Source organism: Pan paniscus, chromosome 4 (assembly GCF_029289425.2).
Source record: "Pan paniscus chromosome 4, NHGRI_mPanPan1-v2.0_pri, whole genome shotgun sequence".
Taxonomy (NCBI): domain Eukaryota; kingdom Metazoa; phylum Chordata; class Mammalia; order Primates; family Hominidae; genus Pan; species Pan paniscus.
Window position 1 is genome coordinate 60,439,591 of NC_073253.2, and position 24,375 is coordinate 60,463,965.

A 24,375-nucleotide genomic window follows, 5' to 3' on the forward strand; every position below is an offset into this window, starting at 1 on the left:
GCTTGGCAAGAGGGCTCAAGCATGTGCATTCAAAGGCAAAATGACAGAGTTTAACTGGTATATGACCTCCTAGGGAGATTCGACTGGCAAGGGAAGAACACCTCAAGTGAGCATGCATACAACTCCAATAAACACGCTGTGCATGCTCCCCTCCCAATTGCTAGCAGACCACTGTGCATGCGGACAGCCCTTCCCAAGGAAGAATTAGGGGAGAAGGAAAGCAAGACCCCAGAAGCATGCCAACATACAAAACCCCAAGTCAAAAGGTCAAACCATGCACTTGATCTCTCAAGGTACCCGCTTGGCACGCTTCCAAGTGTACTTTACTTTTTTTCTGTCCTGCTCTAAGGCTTTTTAATAAACTTTCACTCCTGCTCTAAAATTTGCCTCTGTCTCTCCTTTTGCCTTATGCCCCTCAGTCAAATTCTTTCTTCAGAGGAGGCAAGAATTGAGGTTGCTGCAGACCCCATACAGATAAGGATTTGCTGCCAGTAACAGAACCATCACTGCCATCGATTTTAGAATGTATTTACTGTCCTAAAAAGAATTCCTGTACCTGTTAGTAGTCGTTTACCATTTCTCTCCCATTCTTTTAGCTCCTGGAAACCTGGAATCTTCCTGTCTCTATAGACTTTTCTATTCTGGACATCCGGGTGAATTTTTTAAAGTGTAGTCTTTCTCTGACAAATTCTCAATTTTATATTGACTTATTACATGTTAATATAAATTTGTTTATATTTTCCTCCTAATTGACTATTGAAATTTTACATTAATACTGAGGTCCTATGTAAGATTTTTGAAAATATTACAGTTGATCCCCCAACTCCTATTATAAAACATAAATAATGACACCTGTGAGTTTTTGTTTAGGTGTAATTTGGCCCATAAGATGTAAAAGCACTTCAGGAAAATTTTGAACGGTAAATAATCAACTAATTAATCAAACAAATAACCCTCATGATGCTACATTAGTCTGTATTCATTACCTGTTCCTAGATAATAGTGAAGGAAAATGTTTAGCCTAATCTGGTTCTTTGTCTTTCTATCATCTAGTTCTCTGGCATGTGTCATTAGCACTGGAGACCTGATTTTCCCATGTAAGGATTTTTATTATTATCTGAGAATTCTTACTTTTCTAGTCTTTGCTTGAGGTTACCCTTACCTTGACTCCTCAATGATGTGTTTGTAAACACTAGCTCCTGCACTGATCCACTAGAGGCTGGAGTTCAGGAAGCTTTTGTTTACACAATATTCTGCCAAATGCTGATTGCTTTTGTTTGTTATTTGGGAGATTGCTTCTCACTGTGTCTTCCTGCTGTTGCTGTTCTCTGCTCTAGTTCTCTGTCTTCCCCACGTTCCTCTGAATTGTGTTGCAACAATGCATCATTTGGAGGCGGCTGTCTTACTAAATGGAGCATTTGGCTTGTAGTAGATTGTGAATGGCTTCTGGTTGTTGTATGCTCCTGAGAAAATACCCTTGAACCTATTGATGAATTTTGTTCTTTCTCTTTGGCTGTAGCCACTTGCAGTCTTATCTTTAACCACTTAATCCCTATTTTGTTTTTGTTTGTTTGTTGGTTTGTTTTTTGAGCTAGGGTCTTGGTCTGTCACCCAGGCTGGAGAGTAGTAGGGCAAGCATACCTCACTGCTGCCTCCAGCTTCTGGGCTCAAGGGATCATCTCACCTTATCCTCCTGAGTAGCTGGGACTACAGGTGTGCACCATCATGCCTTGCATATGTGTGTGTGTGTGTATATATATATATATATATATTTTTTTTTTGTAGAGACAAGGTCTTGCTATGTTGCCCAGGCTGGTCTTGAACTCCTGGCCTCAAGCAATGCTCCTGCCACAGCCTCCCAAAGTGCTGAGATTACAGGTGTGAACCACCATGCTCAGCAATACTAATCTTTTATTTGGTTCATCTAGTAGTGTCTACCTATCACTGTGGCTGCCAAGATCTTTGGGACACCCTTCCTACAATGTTTTACTTCTCTATGCTGAATCCCACCTCCCAATTTAGAATTTAGGTAATCTTACATTTCCCAGCTTCCCTTGTAGGAACTTAGCTGCATCAGTCAGACGTACTCCCATTAAATTTTGATTTGGAAGGAATCTTTGTGGGGAAACAAGCAAGGTAAAGGGCATTCATTCAGCAGAGGCAGTAGGTTCTGTGGGTCTGTTGCAGAGGTGCAGTTTCCTGATCATAGAAGAAGTGTGATCAGGCCGGGCGCGGTGGCTCACTCCTGTAATCCCAGCACTTTGGGAGGCCAAGGCGGGCGGATCACAAAATAAGGAGATAGAGACCATCCTGGCTAACATGGTGAAACCCCATCTCTACTAAAAATACATAAAATTAGCTGGACTTGGTGTTGGGCGCCTGCAGTCCCAGCTACTCGGGAGGCTGAGGCAGGAAAATAGAGTGAACCTGGGAGGCGGAGGTTGCAGTCAGCCGAGACTGCACCACTGCACTCCAGCCAGGGTGACAGAGCAAGACTCTGTCTCAAAAAAAAAAAAAAAAAGAAAAAAGAAGAAGTGTGATCAATAAAATACCAGGATTGGTCATAGAGATCTGCAGTGGCTAGCATATGGATTTCATTTAAACACTTGATTATATTTGTATACTGAGACATACACAGAAGGTTCTATAGATTGAAAAGTGAAGGAGTGGAGAATGGAATTCTATTTTTGTTTATTCTTTAAGTTTTAGGGTACATGTGCACAATGTGCAGGTTTGTTACATATGTATACATGTGCCATGTTGGTGTGCTGCACCCATTAACTCGTCATTTACATTAGGTATATCTCCTAATGCTATCTCTCCCCCTCCCCTCACCCCACAACAGGCCCCAGTGTGTGATGTTCCCCTTCCTGTGTCCATGTGTTCTCATTGTTCAATTCCCACCTATGAGTGAGAGCATGCGGTGTTTGGTTTTTTGTCCTTGTGATAGTTTGCTGAGAATGATGGTTTCCAGCTTCATCCATGTCCCTACAAAGGACATGAACTCATCCTTTTTTATGGCTGCATAGTATTCCATGGTGTATATGTGCCACATTTTCTTAATCCAGTCTATCACTGTGGACATTGGAGTTGGTTCCAAGTCTTTACTATTGTGAATAGTGCTGCAGTAAACATATGTGTGCATGTGTCTTTATAACAGCATGATTTATAATCCTTTGGGTATATACCCAGTAATGGGATGGCTGGGTCAAATGGTATTTCTAGTTCTAGATCCCTGAGGAATCGCCACACTGACTTCCACAATGGTTGAACTAGTTTACAGTTCCACCAACAGTGTAAAAGTGTTCCTATTTCTCCACATCCTCTCCAGCACCTGTTGTTTCCTGACTTTTTAATGATGGCCATTCTAACTGGTGTGAGATGGTATCTCATTGTGGTTTTGATTTGCATTTCTCTGATGGCCAGTGATGATGAGCATTTTTTCATGTGTCTTTTGGCTGCATAAATGTCTTCTTTTGAGAAGTGTCTGTTCATATTCTTCGCCCACTTGCTGATGGGGTTGTTTGTTTTTTTCTTGTAAATTTGTTTGAGTTCATTGTAGATTCTGGATATTAGCCCTTTGTCAGATGACTAGATTGCAAAAATTTTCTCCCATTCTGTAGGTTGCCTGTTCACTCTCATGGTAGTTTCTTTTGCTGTGCAGAAGCTCTTTAGTTTAATTAGATCCCATTTGTCAATTTTGGCTTTTGTTGCCATTGCTTTTGGTGTTTTAGCTGTGAAGTCCTTGCCCATGCCTATGTCCTGAATGGTATTGCCTAGGTTTTCTTCTAGGGTTTCTATGGTTTTAGGTCTAACATTTAAGTCTTTAATCCATCTTGTATTAATTTTTGTATAAGGTGTAAGGAAGGGATCCAGTTTCAGCTTTCTACATATGGCTAGCCAATTTTCCTGGCACGATTTATTAAATAGGGAATTCTTTCCCCATTTCTTATTTTTGTCAGGTTTGTCAAAGATCAGATAGTTGTAGATATGAGGCATTATTTCTGGGGCCTCTGTTCCATTCCATTGGTCTATATCTCTGTTTTGGTGCCAGTACCATGCTATTTTGGTTACTGTAGCCTTGTAGTATAGTTTGAAGTCAGGTAGCATGATGCCTTCAGCTTTGTTCTTTTTGCTTAGGATTGACTTGGCTATGCAGGCTCTTTTTTGGTTCCATATTAACTTTAAAGTAGTTTTTTCCAATTCTTTGAAGAAAGTCATTGGTAGCTTGATGGGGATGGCATTGAATCTATAAATTACCTTGGGTGGTATGGCCATTTTCACAATATTGATTCTTCCTACCCATGAGCATGGAATGTTCTTCCATTTTTTTGTATCCTCTTTTATTTCATTGAGCAGTGGTTTGTAGTTCTCCTTGAAGAGGTCCTTCACGTCCCTTGTAAATTGGATTCCTAGGTATTTTATTCTCTTTGAAGCAATTGTGAATGGGAGTTCACTCATGATTTGGCTCTCTGTTTGTCTGTTATTGGTGTATAAGAATGCTTGTGATTTTTGCACATTGATTTTGTATCCTGAGACTTGGCTGAATTTGCTTAATTCAGCTTAAGGAGATTTTGGGCTGAGATGACTGGAGTTTTCTAGATATACAATCATGTCATCTGCAAACAGGGACAATTTGACTTCCTCTTTTCCTAATTGAATACCCTTTATTTCCTTCTCCTGCCTGATTGCCCTAGCCGGAACTTCCAACACTATGTTGAATAGGAGTGGTGAGAGAGGACATCCCTGTCTTGTGCCAGTTTTCAAAGGGAATGCTTCCAGTTTTTGCCCACTCAGTATGATATTGGCTGTGGGTTTGTCATAGATAGCTCTTATTATTTTGAGATATGTCCCATCAATACTTAATTTTTTGAGAGTTTTTAGCATGAAGTGTTGTTGAATTTTGTCAAAGGCCTTTTCTGCATCTTTTGAGATAATCATGTGGTTTTTGTTGTTGGTTCTGTGTATATGCTGGATTACGTTTATTGATTTGTGTATGTTGAACCAGCTTTGCATCACAGGGATGAAGCCCACTTGATCATGGTGGATAAGCTTTTTGATGTGCTGCTGGATTCGGTTTGCCAGTATTTTATTGAGGATTTTTGCATCGATGTTCATCAGGGATATTGGTGTAAAATTCTCTTTTTTTTGTTGTGTCTCTGCCAGGCTTTGGTATCAAGATGATGCTGGCCTCATAAAATGAGTTAGGGAGGATTCCCTCTTTTTCTGTTGATTGGAATAGTTTCAGAAGGAATGGTATCAGCTCCTCCTTGTACCTCTGGCAGAATTCGGCTGTGAATCCATCTGGTCCTAGACTTTTTTTGGTTGGTAAGCTATTAATTATTGCCTCAATTTCAGAGCCTGTTATTGGTCTATTCAGAGATTCTACTTCTTCCTGGTTTAGTCTTGCGAGGGTGTATGTGTCCAGGAATTTATCCATTTCTTCTAGATTTTCAAATTTATTTGCATAGACGTGTTTATAGTATTTTCTGATGGTAGTTTGTATTTCTGTGGGATTGGTGGTGATATCCCCTTTATCATTTTTTATTGTGTCGTTTGATTCTTCTCTCTTTTGTTCTTTATTGGTCTTGCTAGCAGTCTTTCAATTTTGTTGATCTTCTCAAAAAACCAGCTCCTGGATTCATTGATTTTTTGAAGGGTTTTTTGTGTCTCTATCTCCTTCAGTTCTGCTCTGATCTTATTTATTTCTTGCCTTCTGCTAGCTTTTGAATGTGTTTGCTCTTGCTTCTCTACTTCTTTTAATTGTGATGTTAGGGTGTCAATTTTAGATCTTTCCTGCTTTCTCTTGTGGGCATTTAGTACTATAAATTTCCCTCTACACAATGATTTAAATGTGTCCCGGAGATTCTGGTATGTTGTGTCTTTGTTCTCATTGGTTTCAAAGAACATCTTTATTTCTGCCTTCATTTCGTTATGTACACAGTAGTCATTCAGGAGCAGGTTGTTCAGTTTCCATATAGTTGAGCGGTTTTGAGTGAGTTTCTTAATCCTGAGCTCTAGTTTGATTGCACTGTGGTCTGAGAGACAGTTTGTTACAATTTCTGTTCTTTTACATTTGCTGAGGAGTGCTTTACTTCCAACTATGTGGTCAATTTTGGAATAAGTGTGTTGTGTTGCTGAGAAGAATGTATATTCTGTTGATTTGGGGTGGAGAGTTCTGTAGATATCTATTAGGTCCACTTGGTGCAGAGCTGAGTTCAATTCCTGGATATCCTCATTAAGTTTCTGTCTCGTTGATCTGTCTAATGTTGACAGTGGGGTGTTAAAGTCTCCCATTATTATTGTGTGGGAGTCTAAGTCTCTTTGTAGGTCTTTAAGGACTTGCTTTATGAATCTGGGTTCTCCTGTATTAGGTGCATATATATTTAGGATAGTTAGCTCTTCTTGTTGAATTGATCCCTTTACCCTTATGTAATGGCCTTGTCTCTTTTGATCTTTGTTGGTTTAAAGTCTGTTTTATCAGAGACTAGGATTGCAACCCCTGCCTTTTTTTGTTTTCCATTTGCTTGGTAGATCTTCCTCCATCCTTTTATTTTGAGCCTATGTGTGTCTCTGCATGTGAGATGAGTTTCCTGAATACAGCACACTGATGGGTCTTGACTCTTTATCCAATTTGCTAGTCTGTGTCTTTTAATTGGAGCATTTAGCCCATTTACATTTAAGGTTAATATTGTTATGTGTGAATTTGATCGTGTCATTATGATGTTAGCTGCTTATTTTGCTCGTTAGTTGATGCAGTTTCTTCCTAGCCTCAACGGTCTTTACAATTTGGCATGTGTTTGCAGTGTCTGGTACCAGTTGTTCCTTTCCATGTTTAGTGCTTCCTTCAGGAGCTCTTTTAGGGCAGGCCTGGTGGTGATAAAATCTCTCAGCATTTGCTTGTCTGTAAAGGATTTTATTTCTCCTTCACTTATGAAGCTTAGTTTGGCTGGATATGAAATTCTGGGTTGAAAATTCTTTTCTTTAAGAATGTTGAATATTGGCCCCCACTCTCTCCTGGCTTGTAGCATTTCTGCCAAGAGATCAGCTGTTAGTCTGATGGGCTTCCCTTTGTGGATAACCCGACCTTTCTCTCTGGCTGCCCTTGATATTTTTTCCTTCATTTCAACTTTGGTGAATCTGACAATTATTTGTCTTGGAGTTGCTCTTCTCGACGAGTATCTTTGTGGCGTTCTCTGTATTTCCTGAATTTGGATGTTGGCCTGCCTTGCTAGGTTGGGGAAGTTCTCCTGGATAATATCCTGCAGAGTGTTTCCCAACTTGGTTCCATTCTCCCCATCACTTTCAGGTACACCAATCAGATGTACATTTGGTCTTTTCACTTAGTCCCATATTTCTTGGAGGCTTTGTTCATTTCTTTTTTTTATTTTTTTGGAGAATGGAATTCTTAGCTTACTTGGGAGTCAAGAAATGTGGATAAGTGAAGCAAACCAGGCAAAGGACAAAGGGAGAATGATCGGTGCAGTGGACTTGGGGGACACTTACCCCATCTAAAGGAGAGAGCTGTTGTTTCCCTGCTCCTGGGGATTGTGCCTGTGTCGTGTCTCAGAGTCAGTGATGCCCAGGCTTCAGATTTTTTCAAGAGAAAGTAGAAGTCTAACTTTTTGGGTGAAATTTCCTGAGTTTTAAATATTACCAACTAATTCAAAATTATTTTAGAGATTTGAGTGACCTAATAAAATATAAGTCAGGTATAGCCCATGGGTTGCCAGTTTTTGATCCCTGTTTCACTGGAGAGAAGATGAGGTCATCAGGAAGACCCGTAAGAAATGGAGAGATATGAGGGAGTGGGAATACAAAAGTCAGGGAAATTGACAAGAGGGAAGCCTGGTTAACACTGTACAATTCAAAGGGTGGTCTTATTAGATAAGGATAGTATAGTGTCCTTGTGTCCATTATAAAGGGTCGCTTGGAATTCGTTGGTAACCTTTGTCAAGTCTCTTCAGAAGAATAGTAGGAGAAAAAACCAAATTGCAGTGGTTTGAGGAATGAGAGAGAGTTGACGCAGTGAAGACAGAGAGTGGAGACTACTCCGAGGGTCGTGTCTAGAAGAAGATAAAAGAAGCTTTTTTTTTTTTTTGGTGATACAGAGTTCATTCTGTCACCCAGGCTGGAGTGCAGTGGTGCGATCATGGCTCACTGAAGCCTTGATTTCCTAGTCTGTATTACTCAGGGTTCCCCATACAGACAGAACTAATAGGATACATGTATACTTGAAAGAAAGTTTATTAAGAGGAATCAACTCACACAATCACAAGGTGAAGTCCCACAATAGGCCATCTACAAGCTGAGGAGCTAGGAATCCAGTACTGGCTCAGTCCGAGTCCTAAAACCTCAAAAGTAAGGAAGCCGACAGTGCAGCCTTCAGTCTGTGGCCAAAGTCCGAGATCCTCTGGCAAATCACTGGTGTAAGTCCAACAGCCCAAAGGCCGAAGAACCTTGAGTCTGATGTCCAAGGGCAGGAATCATCCAGCATGGGGGAAAGATGAAAGCCAGAAGACTCAGAGAGCCAGCTTATCCCACCCTGCCCACCTCGTTCTGGCTGCCTTGGCAGCTGATTGGATGGTGTTCACCCACATCGAGGGTGGGTCTCCCTCTCCCAGGCTAGTGACTCAAATGTTAATCTCCTTTGGCAACACCCTCACAGACACACCCAGAAACAATACTTTACCAGCTATCTAGGTGTCCTTCAATCCAATCAAGTTGACACCTAATATTAGCCGTCACATGGGCTCAAGTAACCCTCCAACCTCAGCCTCCCAAGTAGCTGGGACTACAGGTGTGCATCACCATGCCCAGCTAATTTTTGTATTTTTCATAGACATTTGGTTTTGCCACATTGCCCGATCTGGTCTCAGACTCCTGGGCTCAAGAGATCCTCCTGCCTCTGCCTCCCAAAATTCTGAGATTACAGGTGTGAGTCACCATACCTGGACAAAAGAAGCTTTTTTTTTGAAGGTCTAGCCAAGGCTGAAGTATATATATATTATAAACATGTTTTATATATGTAACATGTTTATATATAACAAGTATATATATAATAAACATGTTTATAATATATATACTATGTATGTATGTATTATATATGTATATATACATGTCTATGTTTTAGTTAAGCAAACTTTAATAATTATATTGTTTCAATTTTCTATAATCTTATTTTTAAAATTCTGTGAAGTATATTTATAAGCTCAGATGAATAAAACTACTCAAGGGGGGAACTTAAAAATGATGGAGGTGAAGTCTGTTAATAGAGTGAGTTTCTGGAGGAGAAGCAAGAAGGTGTGGTGGAAAACAAAGTACGAAATGGAAGATTCTCTGAGATTAGAATGAAGGAACTTAGAAAAGGTATGGCATTGGGCAAACTTACAGCTAATGATGACAGTGGAGGAAGCTGAGGTAATTCTTTTCTAGTTCGTTAGAAAAGCTAAGGTTCATTGATAGTGAGTGGAGTGGGAGTGAAAAGCCTGCTTGAAGAGAGTGGAGAAAGTTTAAAGATACCAGTGAGGGAGATGGGATGAAGATATATATATATAAAATTATATACATATATTATATATATAAAATTATATACATATATTATATATATAATTGTATATGAATAAAACTACTCTAGGGGGTAATTATATACATATATTATATATATAATATATAAATATGTATTTATAAAATACTGCTCAGGAGGCTAAATAACCCAGTTGAGACCAGATCCCATACTTGTGTAGTGGCACTGAAGGATTTCACTGTTGCTCTGCAGCATAGGATAGGTGTGAAGAAGGTGGATTTCACTCATTAGTAGTTAGGATTTCAGCCAGAGGGTGTGGGAAAATGGGTAGGTATTCACAGACCCAAGGTTCTGGTGAAGAGGATGGTTGAGGTGATTGAGGTGGAAAATGATACAAGACCAGGAAGGGTGGAATAGCAAGAAAATGGAGAGAGAGGCCCTTTCACCTCTTAGTTCAGGCAATGGACCTTGGGGCATTGTTATTCTGCATGCATCCCTTGGAAGGTTTCACTTACCATTGCCTGGAGCTTATGTTTCTAGTGCAGCAGGTTACTTAGATCTCCCAGTCCTTAGAAGAGGTAGTAAGGCAAATAGCAGTTTTGGTTTCCTGACCCATGGATGAGGCTGAAGTAGTATCCTAAGGGATGATGCAGAACTCCAAGAAATTGTAGGTAAGTTCCAGAGAAGGGAAGTGGACCAAACGCCAATTAGTGAAAAACCAGAGTTGGAATGTTACTACCCTTCATTCAAAATTCTAGTCTCTTCTTGAAAAACATACCACCTAATTAATATGGCTGGAAGCGATGGTGAAGGTGCGTCTACACCTCTTAGTCAACTCAGCTATGTCTCACTGGGAAGATGGTAGACGATGACAATATTCTATCAGGAAACATACGCCTTGTGATTTTTATGGCCAAATGCCTTTGCCACCACCAGGTACATCCCTGTAGCACAGGACCAAGTTATATGTGAGAATTCTGCCGAGGAGACGCTGGGGGAACAGGGCTTCCCTAAAGCCCTACCAGAGGCATGGGTATTCTGGCTGCCTTTGGAACATCAGGGAACTGGGGCTCACTTGGAGCATGAAATGATTCTAGAGTAGTGGTCCTCAAACCTTAACACACATTAGAATCATTTGGAGAGCTTGTTAAAACATAGATTCCCAGACCCTACCCTAGTAAATTAGATTCAGTGGTTCTGGGATAGTGCTCAAGAACTTGTGTTTCTAACAAGCTCCCAGATCTTTCTGGTGTTCTTGGTCTAGGCACTACACCTTCAGCAGCACTGTTTCTATTTGGGAATTGTATTGACTAGGCTCTGGTTCCACATGCCCAATGAACAAAGTGCTTTAAGTCCGATTTGATGACTTCTCCTGGGGCACTGACTCTATCTTAGAAGTCCCAGGTGTTGCTGCCTTTTAAATAATCTAACACCTCTGCAACCCGCTGTCATTTGAGCCATAAGCCCACAGCAATCTCCAGAAACTATAGAGACTGGCCTTCATCTTGGTCTTTTGTTGTTATCATTGCTTATGAGTTGTACTATGACCATTATCATCCCATTGGTTTTTTTTTTTTTTTTTTTTTTTTTTGGTGCTGAAAAAGAAATTTATCAAGATCTTTTCTTTCCAAACTGGAATCAATGTAGAGCCCCCTCTTTCTCACCAGGATTGTGACTTTTGCCTCTAACAACTTCTTAGGGCCCAATATTCTTAAGAAAAGTGTATACTTGCTCTTTAGACAGAGACTTGAGTCCTTGGGGAATGAGTACAACAGATATTTATTTGGTGGGAGTGTATCTGGCTCCCAACATTGCCAGTTGGTTCCCTGGCCATTTTCTTAAAATAGAAAAATGACACAGCACTGCCAGGACTACATTTGGTCTAATCCAAGGAGTATGTGTCTGAAGGACTCTGCCACAGGAATCTTGGTGATACCAGCCAAGATATCTGAGGTCTAAGGATGGCAAACCCCAGGAACCATCCAGTATTCATGGGGGGATTCCAGCAAAATAGAAGCTGGGATTTGGACATGTCTGGGCAGGTCCACTGACTACGTAGGGCAGGCATGCCTGGTGTCTATTTACACAACAGCTTTTGGCTGAAGAAGAATTGTGTGGCTGCTCTGAATGGAAAATGGAATGGGAAGAAGGGAAACATGTTACTCTTAGGACACAGGTTTTGAAAACTCTAATAAACAAGTTTATTAATTGTATAATATATGCATTGTTTCATATCTGGCAACTGCACAATTTATACTCGGATTTTTGAGACAGTTTGGGAATAGTTTATCCTGTTATCATCTGCAGGAGTCTATAGTCATCCTACAGGAAATTGTATCAAAATTAAAGAAGACTGAGTTAATTTATTGTACTGCCAGGAATTGTGCTGAGAATGTGAATGAAAGGACAAAAGACACATTTTGTGGCTTTGAAAATTTCAGATGGTGAGTGAATTTTTTCTAAATTTCATGGGAAATAATATATCTAAACGTTTTATTTTGAAAGGTACACTTTTGCCATACCACCTAGAACTTCATGAAGTTTTATTAAATATTAACATGGATAAAATACTTTAAAAGTACGCTTACCTTCCATTTTAAAAATGGCTTCCGCTTGGGCTTCTGGTCTCGATTGATATATGTTATATGTTGATATATGTTATATGTGAGAATTCTGCCCAGGAGATACTGGGGGAACAGGGCTTCCCTGAAGCCCTAACAGTGGCATGGGTATTCTGGCTGCCTTTGGAGCATCAGAGAACTGGGGCTCACTTATCATTATACAAACTGTCTACTGAAGAAATTCCTCTACCATTTCTCATTCATTGCATTTTCAAGGTAAGGTTTGATTGATGAGTTATTATACCACCTTTTTTCTTTAATTAATCATAGTTATTATAATATTAGAGGACACTTATTTTCTGACTGTGTTTTAAGTGCCAAGCATGAATCTAAGCACTTTACACATTATATCTCTTTTAATCCTCACAACATTGTAATGAGAGAGAGACTTTTCTTGTTGTGATTACGTAGATGAGGAAACTGAAGTACATAGGGATTAAATTGCTTGTCAAATAATACATAGCAAGCAGTGGGGAGAATGAGGGTGTTGGGTGTTTGGAGTGTTACAATGAAGGTACTAATCATTCTAAATTGTAAGATGATGATAGAAAAGGCTGTTTCTCAGTTTGGGTATGGTTTAGGTGTTAGGAATTCTCTCATTGCACATGTGAATTCCCCCAGTAGCCTTGTTAAAGTCACTGGAATTGTTTTCCAGTCTTTTTATCATACAAAATCATTTTTTTAAATGACTCTGATAATTCATTCTTTTCCCAGAGAATGGGGAGAAGCAGTTTGCTGTGCACCTCTCCTTCTTGAGAATGACTTTTTTAAAAAAGCATTAACTTTTTATTTGGATATACAATATTTTCAAACTCATAGGAAAGTTGCAAAGATAAAGATAGTGCTAAAAATACCCTATAACTTTTATTGAGGTTCGCTTATTGTTAACATTTTATTCCATTTTCTTTATCATTCATATACTCCCTCTTTGCATACATGTGAAAAAAATAATAAAACCTATATATTTTTTCTAAGTCATTTAAGAGTAAGTTTTATACATTGTGGCCCCTTTTCCAAAATACTTCAGTGTGTATTTCCTGAGTCAAAGAGTATTCTCTCACATAACCACAACACAGTAATCAAAATTTAGTAGATTTAACATTGATGCAATACTTTAATCTTTGGACAGTATTCTGATTTTATCAACCAGCCCAATATTGTTATTTACAGCATTATTTTCCTTAGGAACAAGATCTGATCAAAGGTCAGGTACTGCATTTAGCTATCCCATTTGAGAATAACTTTAATTAGCCAGACTTTATTTTTGCTATACTTGAGGAATCATATCCCATGTAGTATATAAACATTTTAATTTAAATTAGGCTTCTGACAGATCTTTTATTATTAATTTATATTTTGTAATTCCATTCTATTAATTACACTATATGCATGTGAATTAGACTTTTTGGGGCCATAGTTGAAATTCTAACAATAGTCTAAAGATATTAATCTACTTTTAATTTTAAAAGAGATTTCTATTTTTTTGGTACTAATAAGTGTAATGCTAGGTGACTGGAAACTGGAAAACTCCAAGGAGGAAAACGAGATACCGTCCAGTGTTTAAGAGGAATGATTGATGCTGACAAATTTGGAATAAAAATTTTAAATAAATAATCTGGATGTTTTCTAAGGCAAGCTGTTGATTTTATCACTTCCCATTGCCAAGACACACATCGGTGCCTGTTAAATTTGACGTTTTTACTCTGATCGTCAGTGGCAGCTTTAAAGCATCTGTAGCATCCCAGGATCAAGCAACAAATCAACTCCACGAAGGGCTGTGAAACCATATCTGCCCGTTTCCTTTCCCGAGAGCCTCTCTCTAGTGGCAAGCCAGTAGCTAATCTACACCAGAGAAGTTACGACCCTTGTCTTTTGCAGTTAATGGCAGCCTGTTTGTTTTCTGCACCTCTCTTTTCCTTTTGGGGAACACAGGGCTGAAAGGTAACAAGATCCAACAGGGCTCTAATCATTATATAAACTGTCTACTGAAGAGGTCCCTCTACCTCCACCAAATTTCTCATTAGGTGGCCACAGTTGAGAGCCAACAGTCTCTGGCGACAATTTTGAATAACTATTCATATTAAAGAGGCTTTTCACAAAAGGGATAAACTTTTAAGAAGAACTTGGGTCATGGTGTTTGAAAGAAATGATATGTTTATTATTGTTTAGCGATGCTGGTAATATTGACTATACTTTGCTAGTTCCCTCCCACAGTCCTGATACTTCTTTACATCTTGAATTTCTGATATTTTAAATATAATTAGGCTTTGAATATGTAAGTACATAATTGGAATTGGAATTGAATCAGAAACTTGTGTTGATGCTCCAGTTATATATTCCTATGCATTATATTACAGGGACTAGTGAATGATGGCCCAAATGCCAATCTGAGGCTTGCATCTTGTACTTCTTTGATATTTTTAATATATTTAGGCTTTGAGTATGTAGCACACAATGAATTGGAAACTTATGTTTATGATCTAGTTATGCATTCCTATGTATTACAGGGACCATTGACTGATGTCCTAAACACCATTCTGAAGCTCTAATAGTGTCTAGTGTAAACTGTGAAATATTGATACATTTCCTCTTACAATGAGTGACATTATTTGATCCCTAACCATGGACATCATTGTGGAAATTCACCTCCACCCCATCCTCACCTCATCAAGTCCCTAGCATTCCAACACTATAATGTCTACTTCTGCAGCTGATATTCTGATTTCTAGAATGTGTTTGTCAAATATTATATCTGTTGTCACCTTTCCTTGTGATGTGTGTTGTTTTTTAAAAGACTGAAACTGCACTGGATTTATGGGAAAGTAAGATGAAGCGTGTCCCTGGCTATGGTGATGAGCTTGCAACAAGGACAGCTAAAACGATGGTGTTTTTAAAGAGGAAATATTAGCCTTGGCATATTGCAGGAAAGAACCCACATCTACAGTCTGTTCCTTCTGTGGTTAGTGACAGGTATATGCCACTCCTACAGTGGGGTTGCTGGACCTCAGATCCCTTTATCTTTCAAACTCCAGTGAAGTGATCTGTACTGCCCTGGCCATGTAATTTCAGAGATAGCTACATTCCTCAGCAAAGGTGTCATACACATTTTTACTCAAAAGTCCAAATAACTTCTTTGCATCATCAGGAATTGAAATCATGGGCTTTTTAAAATTTTTTTATTTTTTCACTCATCATTTATTTACAAATACACATTATAACTTTTATATACATTGCACATTTACATGGTAGAAAAGTACAAAACTATATATTTAAATGAATTTATATTTTAACTTGCCATGTTTGAAAATATAAAATTGCATCAGAAAAAAGTATTATGAAAAGCAAGAAACTTGAACTGATAAAGCTTTGATATAACTTTTAGTGATATATTGGTTGAAAAAGAACTAATTTAAAAGGTACAGCTGAGTAGCTTAAAGGAAACACCTAACAAAAGGTTGAATGTGTAGCCTTCAACATCCTTTAGTCTCCTGACACCCACATCATTTCTTTGTATCTGTAACATCTTAAAAGTACATTACTAGAATTCTAATCATCTCCTCTCTCACAAATGTCTTCATCACAACAAAAGAACTGAAGTAGGAGTTTCCTCAAAGATGCTTATCTTCTGTACCTTGTATTTGAGTCAGAGTTATAATGCCTTTTGGTCAGTCAAGGTTCCTTGTAAACAAAACCCGAGGGATCATGTATGTACAGATCAGGCAGCAGAGAATCCAATAAATAAACATGACAGAAACTGACATGCAAGTTTGTTGAAAGTGGAAAAGAGTCTAACAGTGAAATGAAGGGAGACAGATGAGTGAGTGAATAGTAAGGAATGGACTTAAATGGTTTACAAGGAAAAAAAGCTTTTACTTTACAAGCAAGAGACCTCACAATAAATAACAACTGCTCTTCCTTTCACGAATAAATTTCTTCAAAAACAAGGTATACAGTCAACCAGACATTTTATGTATAAATTATAAAACATGACACAGTATAAATAAATGTCTACAAGTCTCAACTATGGGCCTCATCCAGTAGACCTCACAATGAATGCCTCTCCGTGTCCAATGAGTAACAAGGTGGCCTGGGAGAGAGCTTTAGGACAAAGGTCCTTTAATGTATAGTTTTCCCCCCAAATAAATAAGCATACACTTATTTACAGTATGGACAGTATATTTTTCTTTTTTCTTTTTCTTTTTTGCACAAAGGCTATGTCAACACTGAACACTTGTAGAGAGTTTACCACTCTAGAATAGAAGATATAGGAAAGCTGTAGTCCTGGTCTTCATCTTCCTCCTCTTCCTCGGTGTCTTCCGAAATGGCTAGATGGGGGAATACAGGGGAGCTGTTGTTTAAATACGGACAACAACAGCGCAGAAGCAGCTCAGTGTATGTTTTCAAAGCCCTCTGATACAGCCATATTACAGCGTTGCATTTTTATGTGACTTGCAGTGAGATGCTTTTTTTGTTTTTGGCATCTGCTGTTATGCAATAAGTTAAAAAAAATTTTTTTAAAGCATAATCTATGAAGTCAAAAACTGCAGAAAGTTCTGAAGAATCAATGGCTCAGGTTTTACGGGCAGATTCCTGAAATTAGATAAAAAGCGCTCTTGTGTTCTAGGTATAACTGCTTTGGGTCCTTAATTCAGAGTTAGTAGAGGCAACTGCAAAAAGCAGCAGCCCATGTGTGATAATATGAAGCTGTCGTTGGAAAAAAGAAAAAAAACTTTTGAAGCAGTTAGTTTAGACTCAAATGTTAATAAAGCAAACAGCAAAGCACACTACCAAAGCACAAGAAATAGGGGAAAACAACTGGAAATAGATTTTTAGAGGCAACCCCATTGATGATCACCAGATAAGTCCTAAAAGCCAAGAAACATCGCAGAGAATTTTCTGTGGATTATTGAATTGCTGGTGATACTTAGCAGCTACCTAATTTGAACAGAAATGGATTTATGGGAGATCTGCGTGCTTTGTAAGTGTCCATTCCCTAGGGATTGCCTGGGAAAGCCTTAAATGGCAGCAAGGTTAAAAATCGCACTTACAGTTGCAAGATCCAGAGTGCTTTACTTCCAGTAGCACACCTGAGGAGCAGGCAGCTTCCTTCATGGCACACTCGCTGGCATAAGTGGCATTATCACTGGCACAGACAGGCTCATCCGACTTACTGTCAGGGCACAGCTCATCACAGAGGGAACACCGGCCTCTCCCAACCTTGAAATCCCATAAACATTTTTTCCCACCAGTGCACTGGATATCTTCACAGGACTTTGCTTCTAGGATATAATACATCTGTGATGAGTAAACTGATTTCCCCATATCCCCCTTTTCTCCCTTTCTCTAGTCCTCTATCAATAAATATAAACATAATTTATTTTATATAAACATAATAGTAATAGCCTATTACTAATGGGGGTAATGGAGATATTATGCAAAAATGCTGGATAATAAAACTGAAACTCAAATGCACACACACATACACACACACAAAACCCCTGCAGTTTCTTACATACTACATTAGTGCATTAAAAGGGTATTTTTTTAAGAACAGGATTTTACAATATTCTCAAGTTAAATATGTATCTTATTATTTCCCACAAGTGGGATCTTTTACAAAAGAAAGAATTCCATTAATTACTAGAATCTGACAACAGATTTCTGGAACTGCTAAGTAATTATTTTTCGCTTCCAGCAAGTCTGGCACTTAAAAAAATGTGTAAAATTGAGTAAGTTCTAAGTTTTCTAAGACGGAATACTGTTCCTTGCTTCCTGCTGGCATTTGAATATATGTGTCAATGCCTCCAGAAGACAATGGTTTCCATGAGGAATACTGTGGTCACAACAGTTTCCCCAAATTGCAGCGTATTTCTCCCTATGGTGTTTGGGGACGCCTTGGGCTTTACTTATTAGTTAACCCCACAGTTTAATAATAGAACTAGCCTGTTTTCTCTTTTTCCTTCCTCAATCCAGAATACCTACTGATACACTTTCCCTCGTAGGCTAATCCAATAGATCTGCCCAGCAGGCAGGTAGCCTTTCTCAGGTGGCAGGCACTGGAGTAGGTGACTCCATCATTCCCACAGAGATATTGCTCAGAGGAAGCGGGCTCTGGGCAAATCCGATTACAGGTCACACAGTAGGCATTATTGGTCTGGTCCACCACACATGTGGAGCTGCCTGGACAGAAAACATCCCGACAAGTCTCTGGAACAAAGAAGGAAACACACATGAATAGGTACCTTCTAGTCCTTAGGGAGTGAGCACTTGAAGTTACCAAGGAAATCATGACACTGAAGCATCCAGCTTTCAAAAGGCACTTTGGGAGCCCTGTAGTTTTCAAGAGAGAATCTATGACTCTAGGTTGGTCCCCTCAGTGTTCTTAATGAATCTCTAGAGGTTAGAAAAGGACTCCTTTATTTGGTTTCAGTATTACTATTATCAGGCTCTTACTGCGGACTACACCATCCCCCAAGGGTCTTCTAGAGGGTCTACTTTAGGTACAAAGCTGGAGGAGGGGACAGATCCAGTCTTGCTCAACAGGGTAGGACCTACTTTTACATCTGCCTTGGTACTGGACTTCCAGTTCTGGCTGCTCTTTACATCTTGCCTTTAGGAGTGCACATTCATTGCGGTAGGTTTTCCCATCCAGCCCGCAGACTGGACCCTTCCAGGTGATGTTGGAACAATCCGGGGCGCAGACGCAGCGGGGTTTGTTCTTCTTGTTCATTCGGCATTTTTTCCCAGGTCCACAGTCCACGTTCTCACACGTTTCTGTGAGTTGGAAACAGGCATGGATTAAAACCAGAGCCAGGCAGTCTGCAGGTCAGCCAGGAGGGCTTCGGGTGCCTTGCGCAATCATGCAGCCCTGAGTTTGCGCTGGAGGGGCCCCAGGCTCTCTCCTGGAATATTGGGAGTTGGTGAAAGAGTGTGGACCTTGGGCTGTGCCCCACACCCAGATCTCTCTCATTAAGGAGCACAGGTTGGTGGGTTTCACCACCACACTTGGCTAAGAAGTCTGGCGTGTATTCCCTACAGCCTGTAACAGGCAGAATTAGAGTCTGCACGGCTTACCAGGGCAAGGGACAGGAAGGGGAAGCCCAGGAACAAAGCTCTCCTACTCCCAAACCCCAGTCAGGTAGCGGGGAAGCTAAGGGTAAGACGCCCTCTACTGAGGGCCTGCAAGTCGGGAAGAAGGAGTCCTACCTTTACAGGGGATGCAGTTGGGGGCGCCCCCGTTGAAAATCATCCACTTGAAGAGTGTGTTGTCATTCACGTCCTCCTCGGTCCACGAGGTGCTCAGACGGCCGGTGCTGCAGCACTCCTCCTTGCTCAGTTCGGTCTTGTACAGGACCTGGCAGCGGCCGTTCTTCGCTTGACGGAGCCAGCAGTTCCCAGCTGTGAAGAGACAAGGGTGGGGAGGTGGGTGAGTGAGCAGTGAGCGGTGGCAGGGCAGGGAGAGCAAGGTGGCTAGCGAAGGAGACCCGACGGGGATGGGGAGGGGGTGAGCGTGGAGGAGGGGAAGTGAGAGAGACGCGGGAGAAAAGTAGGAAATAAATCGAAAGGGGTGGAGGGGTGGAAAAAGAAGGCAGTGGGGGGGGGGGGGAGCCCTGATCACAGAGATGGGAGGTGGGCGAGAGGGAGGGAGGGAGAGAGGGAGAAGACAGGGCGCCCCAGCCATATCAATGTCAGTTACCAGTGACCCAGACACAACACGTGCAGCTTGCATTGACTTTTACTAGACTGTTTACTTTTATTCGTCCCATTTCATAACCTGCAGAGACTCGAAGAGCAGATTAAAGAACCTGACAAAAACAGGATGCGACGGATGTTTTTACATGCTGGTTTCATGTAGGCGGGTACAGGAATTATTTGTGACAGGGGTTAAGAAAGTAAGAGAACGAGAGAGAGGAGAGAGGAGAGATGGAGGGGAGAGAGAGGGAGAAGGAAAGAGAAAGAAAGAAAAGAAAGAAGAGAAAGAAAGAAAAGAAAGAGAAAGAAAGGAAAAAAAGGAAGAAAGAAAGAGAGAGAGGAAGAAAGAAAAGAAAGAAAGAGAGAGAGAGAGAAACAGATCAAGCAAAAGGCACTTCTGAAAAATGAAAGCAAAAAAGCAACCCGGCCCAGCCCGGAGCTACTCCGCGCGGCCTCCAGGCGCAGCCAGCCCGACGGGCCCGTTTTGCAATCCGCCAGACCGGAGCACGCCCGCGGCCACCGCGATCTTTCGAAATCTCCGAGGGCTGCTTTCCTCCGCGCCCACGTCCGGGCACCAGGCAGAGCCTCTCCCCTAAAGGCGGGCAACCCAGCGCAGTGCCATGCAGACGGCGAGGGGCAGTGCCCAGGAGGGCAGTTTACAACATACTTAAAATGTTAACGCTTAAGCAGGGAAAGTAATGCCTTAAGGTGGGGGGAGGGGGGAGTCTTCCTACCATTTCACGGTTATAAGTACCTATCTCATACCTAGCAAGAAATATTTGCAAGTGATTTCTCCCTCTTCCCCCTTTTTAATGTTCGGATTTGGGTCGAGAAGACTTCTCATGAATCACCAATATGACTTTAACAATCATTGGATCGCAAGCTGCTATTATTATTTTAAACATTCTGCCCAAAGACTAATTGAAATAAACAAATCTATTTTTAAAAGGCAAGCTTCAGAAATTTGCTCTTAACCCATTTCAGAATTTAAGTCAGTTATGGGCTGCTCACTGTTTTACAGAAAGCTAAGGGTCAGAAAGAAGAATGAGGCAGAGGGGAAAAAAACTGTAAAGTGCTCAAAGCACTTTGGGGTAATAATTTGGCTTTTTTTTTTTTTTTTTTTTTTTGCGAGAATGGGGGATGGGGTTGGAAGAAGCATCCACTAGGCAGAAAGCTACTTCCCTTGAAAATCTTCAGCACCCACATTTCCAAGTTTGGGCAAAGTTTCTGAAACCACGTCCCCCAGCCACCAAATAAAATTCAGTATCTCTCCCCAAAACCCCCAGGTTTTCTTTTCTTTCTTTCCTTTTTTTTTTTTTTTAAGTATCCAAAAGATGTGGGAGGGAGAGAGATGAGACTGCAAATGGGTCGACTGAAATCTCCAGGCTACTACTGATACTTGTTCCCTTCTTCAGAGCCAAACAGAGGAGATCACATCTAAAGTTATCATGGCCAGAACTTGGAGCATCTAACCCTAACTACTAAGACCCCAGCTCGCTCCCTTTCCTTTTTCAAGATAACCGAGCTCCAAACTCAGTTCCCAGTCCTAAAGTGTCATTGCCTACAATTTTCCCACTCCTCTCCATCCCGGAGTCCCCAAGTTGGTTCAACATCTTTCGAGAGCAGCGTTGCTCAGAACAGACCAAGTGGAGACCACAGAAAAGTCGACCCCCCTGTCCTCAGCCAAGCCTCCCCAGCGCATCCCCACTCGCTTACCCTGGGCACTGCGGTCCTCCATGAACTGGCAGAGCAGCAGCAGCAGGAGGCAAAGCCCACCCGGCTGGTGCCTCGCGCGGACCATCCTGGGGGCAGGCGCGGGGCGAGGAGCGCAGCGGCGCGGGGAGCCGGCGCGGCGGCGGGTGGCTCGGGCGAGCGGCGCGCGTCGCAGAGGCCAGCGGCGGAGGGCGCAGCGATCCCGGCGCAGCCCCGCGCTCGCCGCCGGCCGCCCGCGCGATTCAATGGACGTCAGAAGCCGGGCGCAGCCGCGCTTTAAATCTAGACGGGGGTCTCCGCGGTTTGCGGTGGGCGGTCTCCCAGTGTGTGGGGCTGTGGGAGGGCGGCCGCGAGCGAGTGTGTGCGCGGCTCCTTGGGGGTGGGGAGCTTTCAAAAGTTCAGTGTGAATCAGGTGACATTTCCCACCTTCTGGAAACCCTTCCCAATTATCTTTCGGAGGTGCCCGAAATCAAAACGGCTGGAGGGGAATCGTCGAGTTCTTATTTGCGTAGGAGCGAGAGGGAGGGGGAAGGCGACCGGGGCGGGGGTTGGGGGCTACGCGTCGGGGGTGGGGAGTGGGGAAGAACACCCACTTCAAGTCCTGCTCGCCGCCGCTCGCCGGCAGCGCCGGCGCGCCCGGGGTGGCGGGTGTGTGTGTGAGTGTGTGTGTGTGTGTGAGTGTGTGTGCGCGCGCGCGCGAGTGTGAGAGGGAGGGCGCGGTGGGGGCGCTGGAGGCGGTGGCGGGGGGAGCGGGGGGAACCCGGGAGTTTGTCTCCGTGCTGCCTCTCCTCCGCTCCAAAGAGACTTTTGCAAACGGCCGGAGAGCCCCGGGCTGCCCAAATATCCCGCCCCGGGTCGGGTCGGAGCGCGCCGGCCTCGCGGCGGTTCCGGGCACCCGCAGCCTGGGCGCGGGACCCGCGAGGTTTTGTGTCTGGGTCTGTGAGCGCCTGACTTTGCAGCCACCCCCAGCCCAGAGGTGTTGCTAGGAACCCCGGCCCCGGCACCTTCCACCCTGGCAGAGCGCTACCGAGACGCGGCCCTTCGTCTGGACTAGTCGGAAGCAAACAAAAATGTTTAACACCTCAGGCCCGGTCTCCCCGCGGCACAGCCTCGCCCTCTCCCTTTCTTTTCTCCCCTTTCACTTCGCGGCGTCTGGAGTCGGAGCCCGGAGCGGGGGCGCCGACGTAGGCGGTCTGGCCCCCCTTCCTCTCCCGCCTGGAGACTCCCCAGTTTCTGTCCTGTGTGCCTCTGTCTGTCTCTCAGTCTCCTCGGCTCCAATCTCTCTCTCTTTCTGTCTCGTCTTCTCTCTTTTCGCGGAATAAAAAAGATTGCAACATCCATAATGAACTTCTGTAGCCTCAGTTTATTAAGTACAGTGCCTGGCATTCTTCGCTGAAAGTTGGCGGGTCTCTCATTTATAACATTTTTGGCACCGCTGAATGAAACTGAGGAGGCGATATTTCCTTTTATATAAAACGATTACTTCACGGAAAATGCTATATTGTTTATTCCAAAGCTGCCTTTTAAATTTGTTCTTTTCGCATCTGAAGCTCGAAGGACAACAGATAGCGAAGTATGCAGACAAAATTCTTGGACATTCGCAGGTCACTGGGATTTGTTCTACGAATTTCAAATCTGCCCTTCTTCCCCCCCTGCAACTGCCCTCCCCCCGCCAGACCCTCCTCCAGTCCTCCTCTAGCCCTCCCACCCCCCATCTTCCATCAACCTTCCCCCCTCCACAACTGCAAATAACTCAGTGATAACAGATTTTTTTCCACCAACTGCAGGAGATAGTGCTAATCTTTTAATAAAAGATCCCATTACAATGGGATCTGTCTGGACAGACTATAATAGATCCCGAAATACAGCCGTGCTAATATTAGAAGACAGTTGTTTGGGTGCCTCTCAGACGGGCCCAAGCCCCCCTTTGAAAGTGGGCATGAATCACAAAGCCCCGCGGCCGCCGCACCTGCACCGCGCGCATTCGGTGCAGCAGGCTGGTAAAAACGGGTGACCTCGCCGCCGCTTTTCGCTTTATAATTACCGTCATGAGGACGGGAGGGGAGGGGCTCGGGCGGCCCGGGGGAGACTGGCTTTTTGCTAACTTCAGACGGCTGTGGGGGCTCCACATCCTTCTTAATCTTTCCAGAATCATTCTGTCTGTTTCTGTCTCGCTGTCTCTCTCCCCTTCTCCCTTTCCCTCCAGTCCTCCAACCCATTCCCTCTGCTCTCTTTCCCCTACTCCTTCCCCTCTTCTCTCCTTCCCTCCCTCTACCCAGACTCTACCCGTACTCTCCCTCCCTTTTCTCCCTCTCTTTCTTTTCCAGTCTCCTTTTCTCTCTTCCCTCCAACTCATTAATGTAGAGTTGTTTAGTGCCCTCTAATGGCAGACGACATTAACAATTAATAGCAAACTGTCCCCTTTGCAGGAGCCGCCACTCAATGGCAGAGTTCCAAAGCTGAATTTATTTCTTCTTTATTCAGAGAAATGGTATAGTCCTTATACAATGATGTGCTGGAGGGAAAGTTTGTTTTCTCTGCTTAAAGGTTCCCCCACCCCTGCCCAAGGATAAGTTAAAGGAAAGAGAAGCTAACAAGTATTGTTACTTGACTTTTTCCCCCTACCCTGTCTTTTAATGGCAGCAAGAGACACAGCTTCTTTTTAAGTTAGGGGTATCAAACCGTATATCCAAGGTTGAAAAATAAACATTCCAAATGCATAAAAGATCTCAGATGGTAAGTAACTGGATCTTACAGCAATGCTATCAATGATCATACATAATTACATGATTTTATATTTGTCTCCAGTTTAAATATATTTAT

At 42.3% G+C, this 24,375-nt stretch overlaps 1 protein-coding gene across 12 annotated transcripts; it reads right to left on the minus strand.

The window, feature by feature from the left end:
• Nucleotides 1–15,306: 15,306 nt before the first annotated feature.
• FST (follistatin) lies at nucleotides 15,307–22,891 on the minus strand. Of its 12 annotated transcripts, none has more exons than XM_034960104.3 (6): nucleotides 21,556–22,891; nucleotides 19,354–19,545; nucleotides 18,703–18,921; nucleotides 18,130–18,354; nucleotides 17,196–17,423; nucleotides 15,307–16,472 (listed from the first exon to the last, which is right to left on the minus strand). In XM_034960104.3, exons 1-6 carry the CDS (start codon nucleotides 21,638–21,640, stop codon nucleotides 16,390–16,392), a joined length of 1,032 nt encoding a protein of 343 aa, XP_034815995.1. In that variant the 5' UTR covers nucleotides 21,641–22,891; the 3' UTR covers nucleotides 15,307–16,389. The 12 variants fall into 12 exon arrangements, with proteins under 12 accessions (XP_034815995.1, XP_063460544.1, XP_034815994.1 ...); XM_063604474.1 differs by having other exon boundaries at nucleotides 15,307–16,737; XM_034960103.4 differs by having other exon boundaries at nucleotides 17,196–17,426; nucleotides 21,556–22,888.
• Between the last annotated feature and the right edge of the window lie 1,484 nt (nucleotides 22,892–24,375).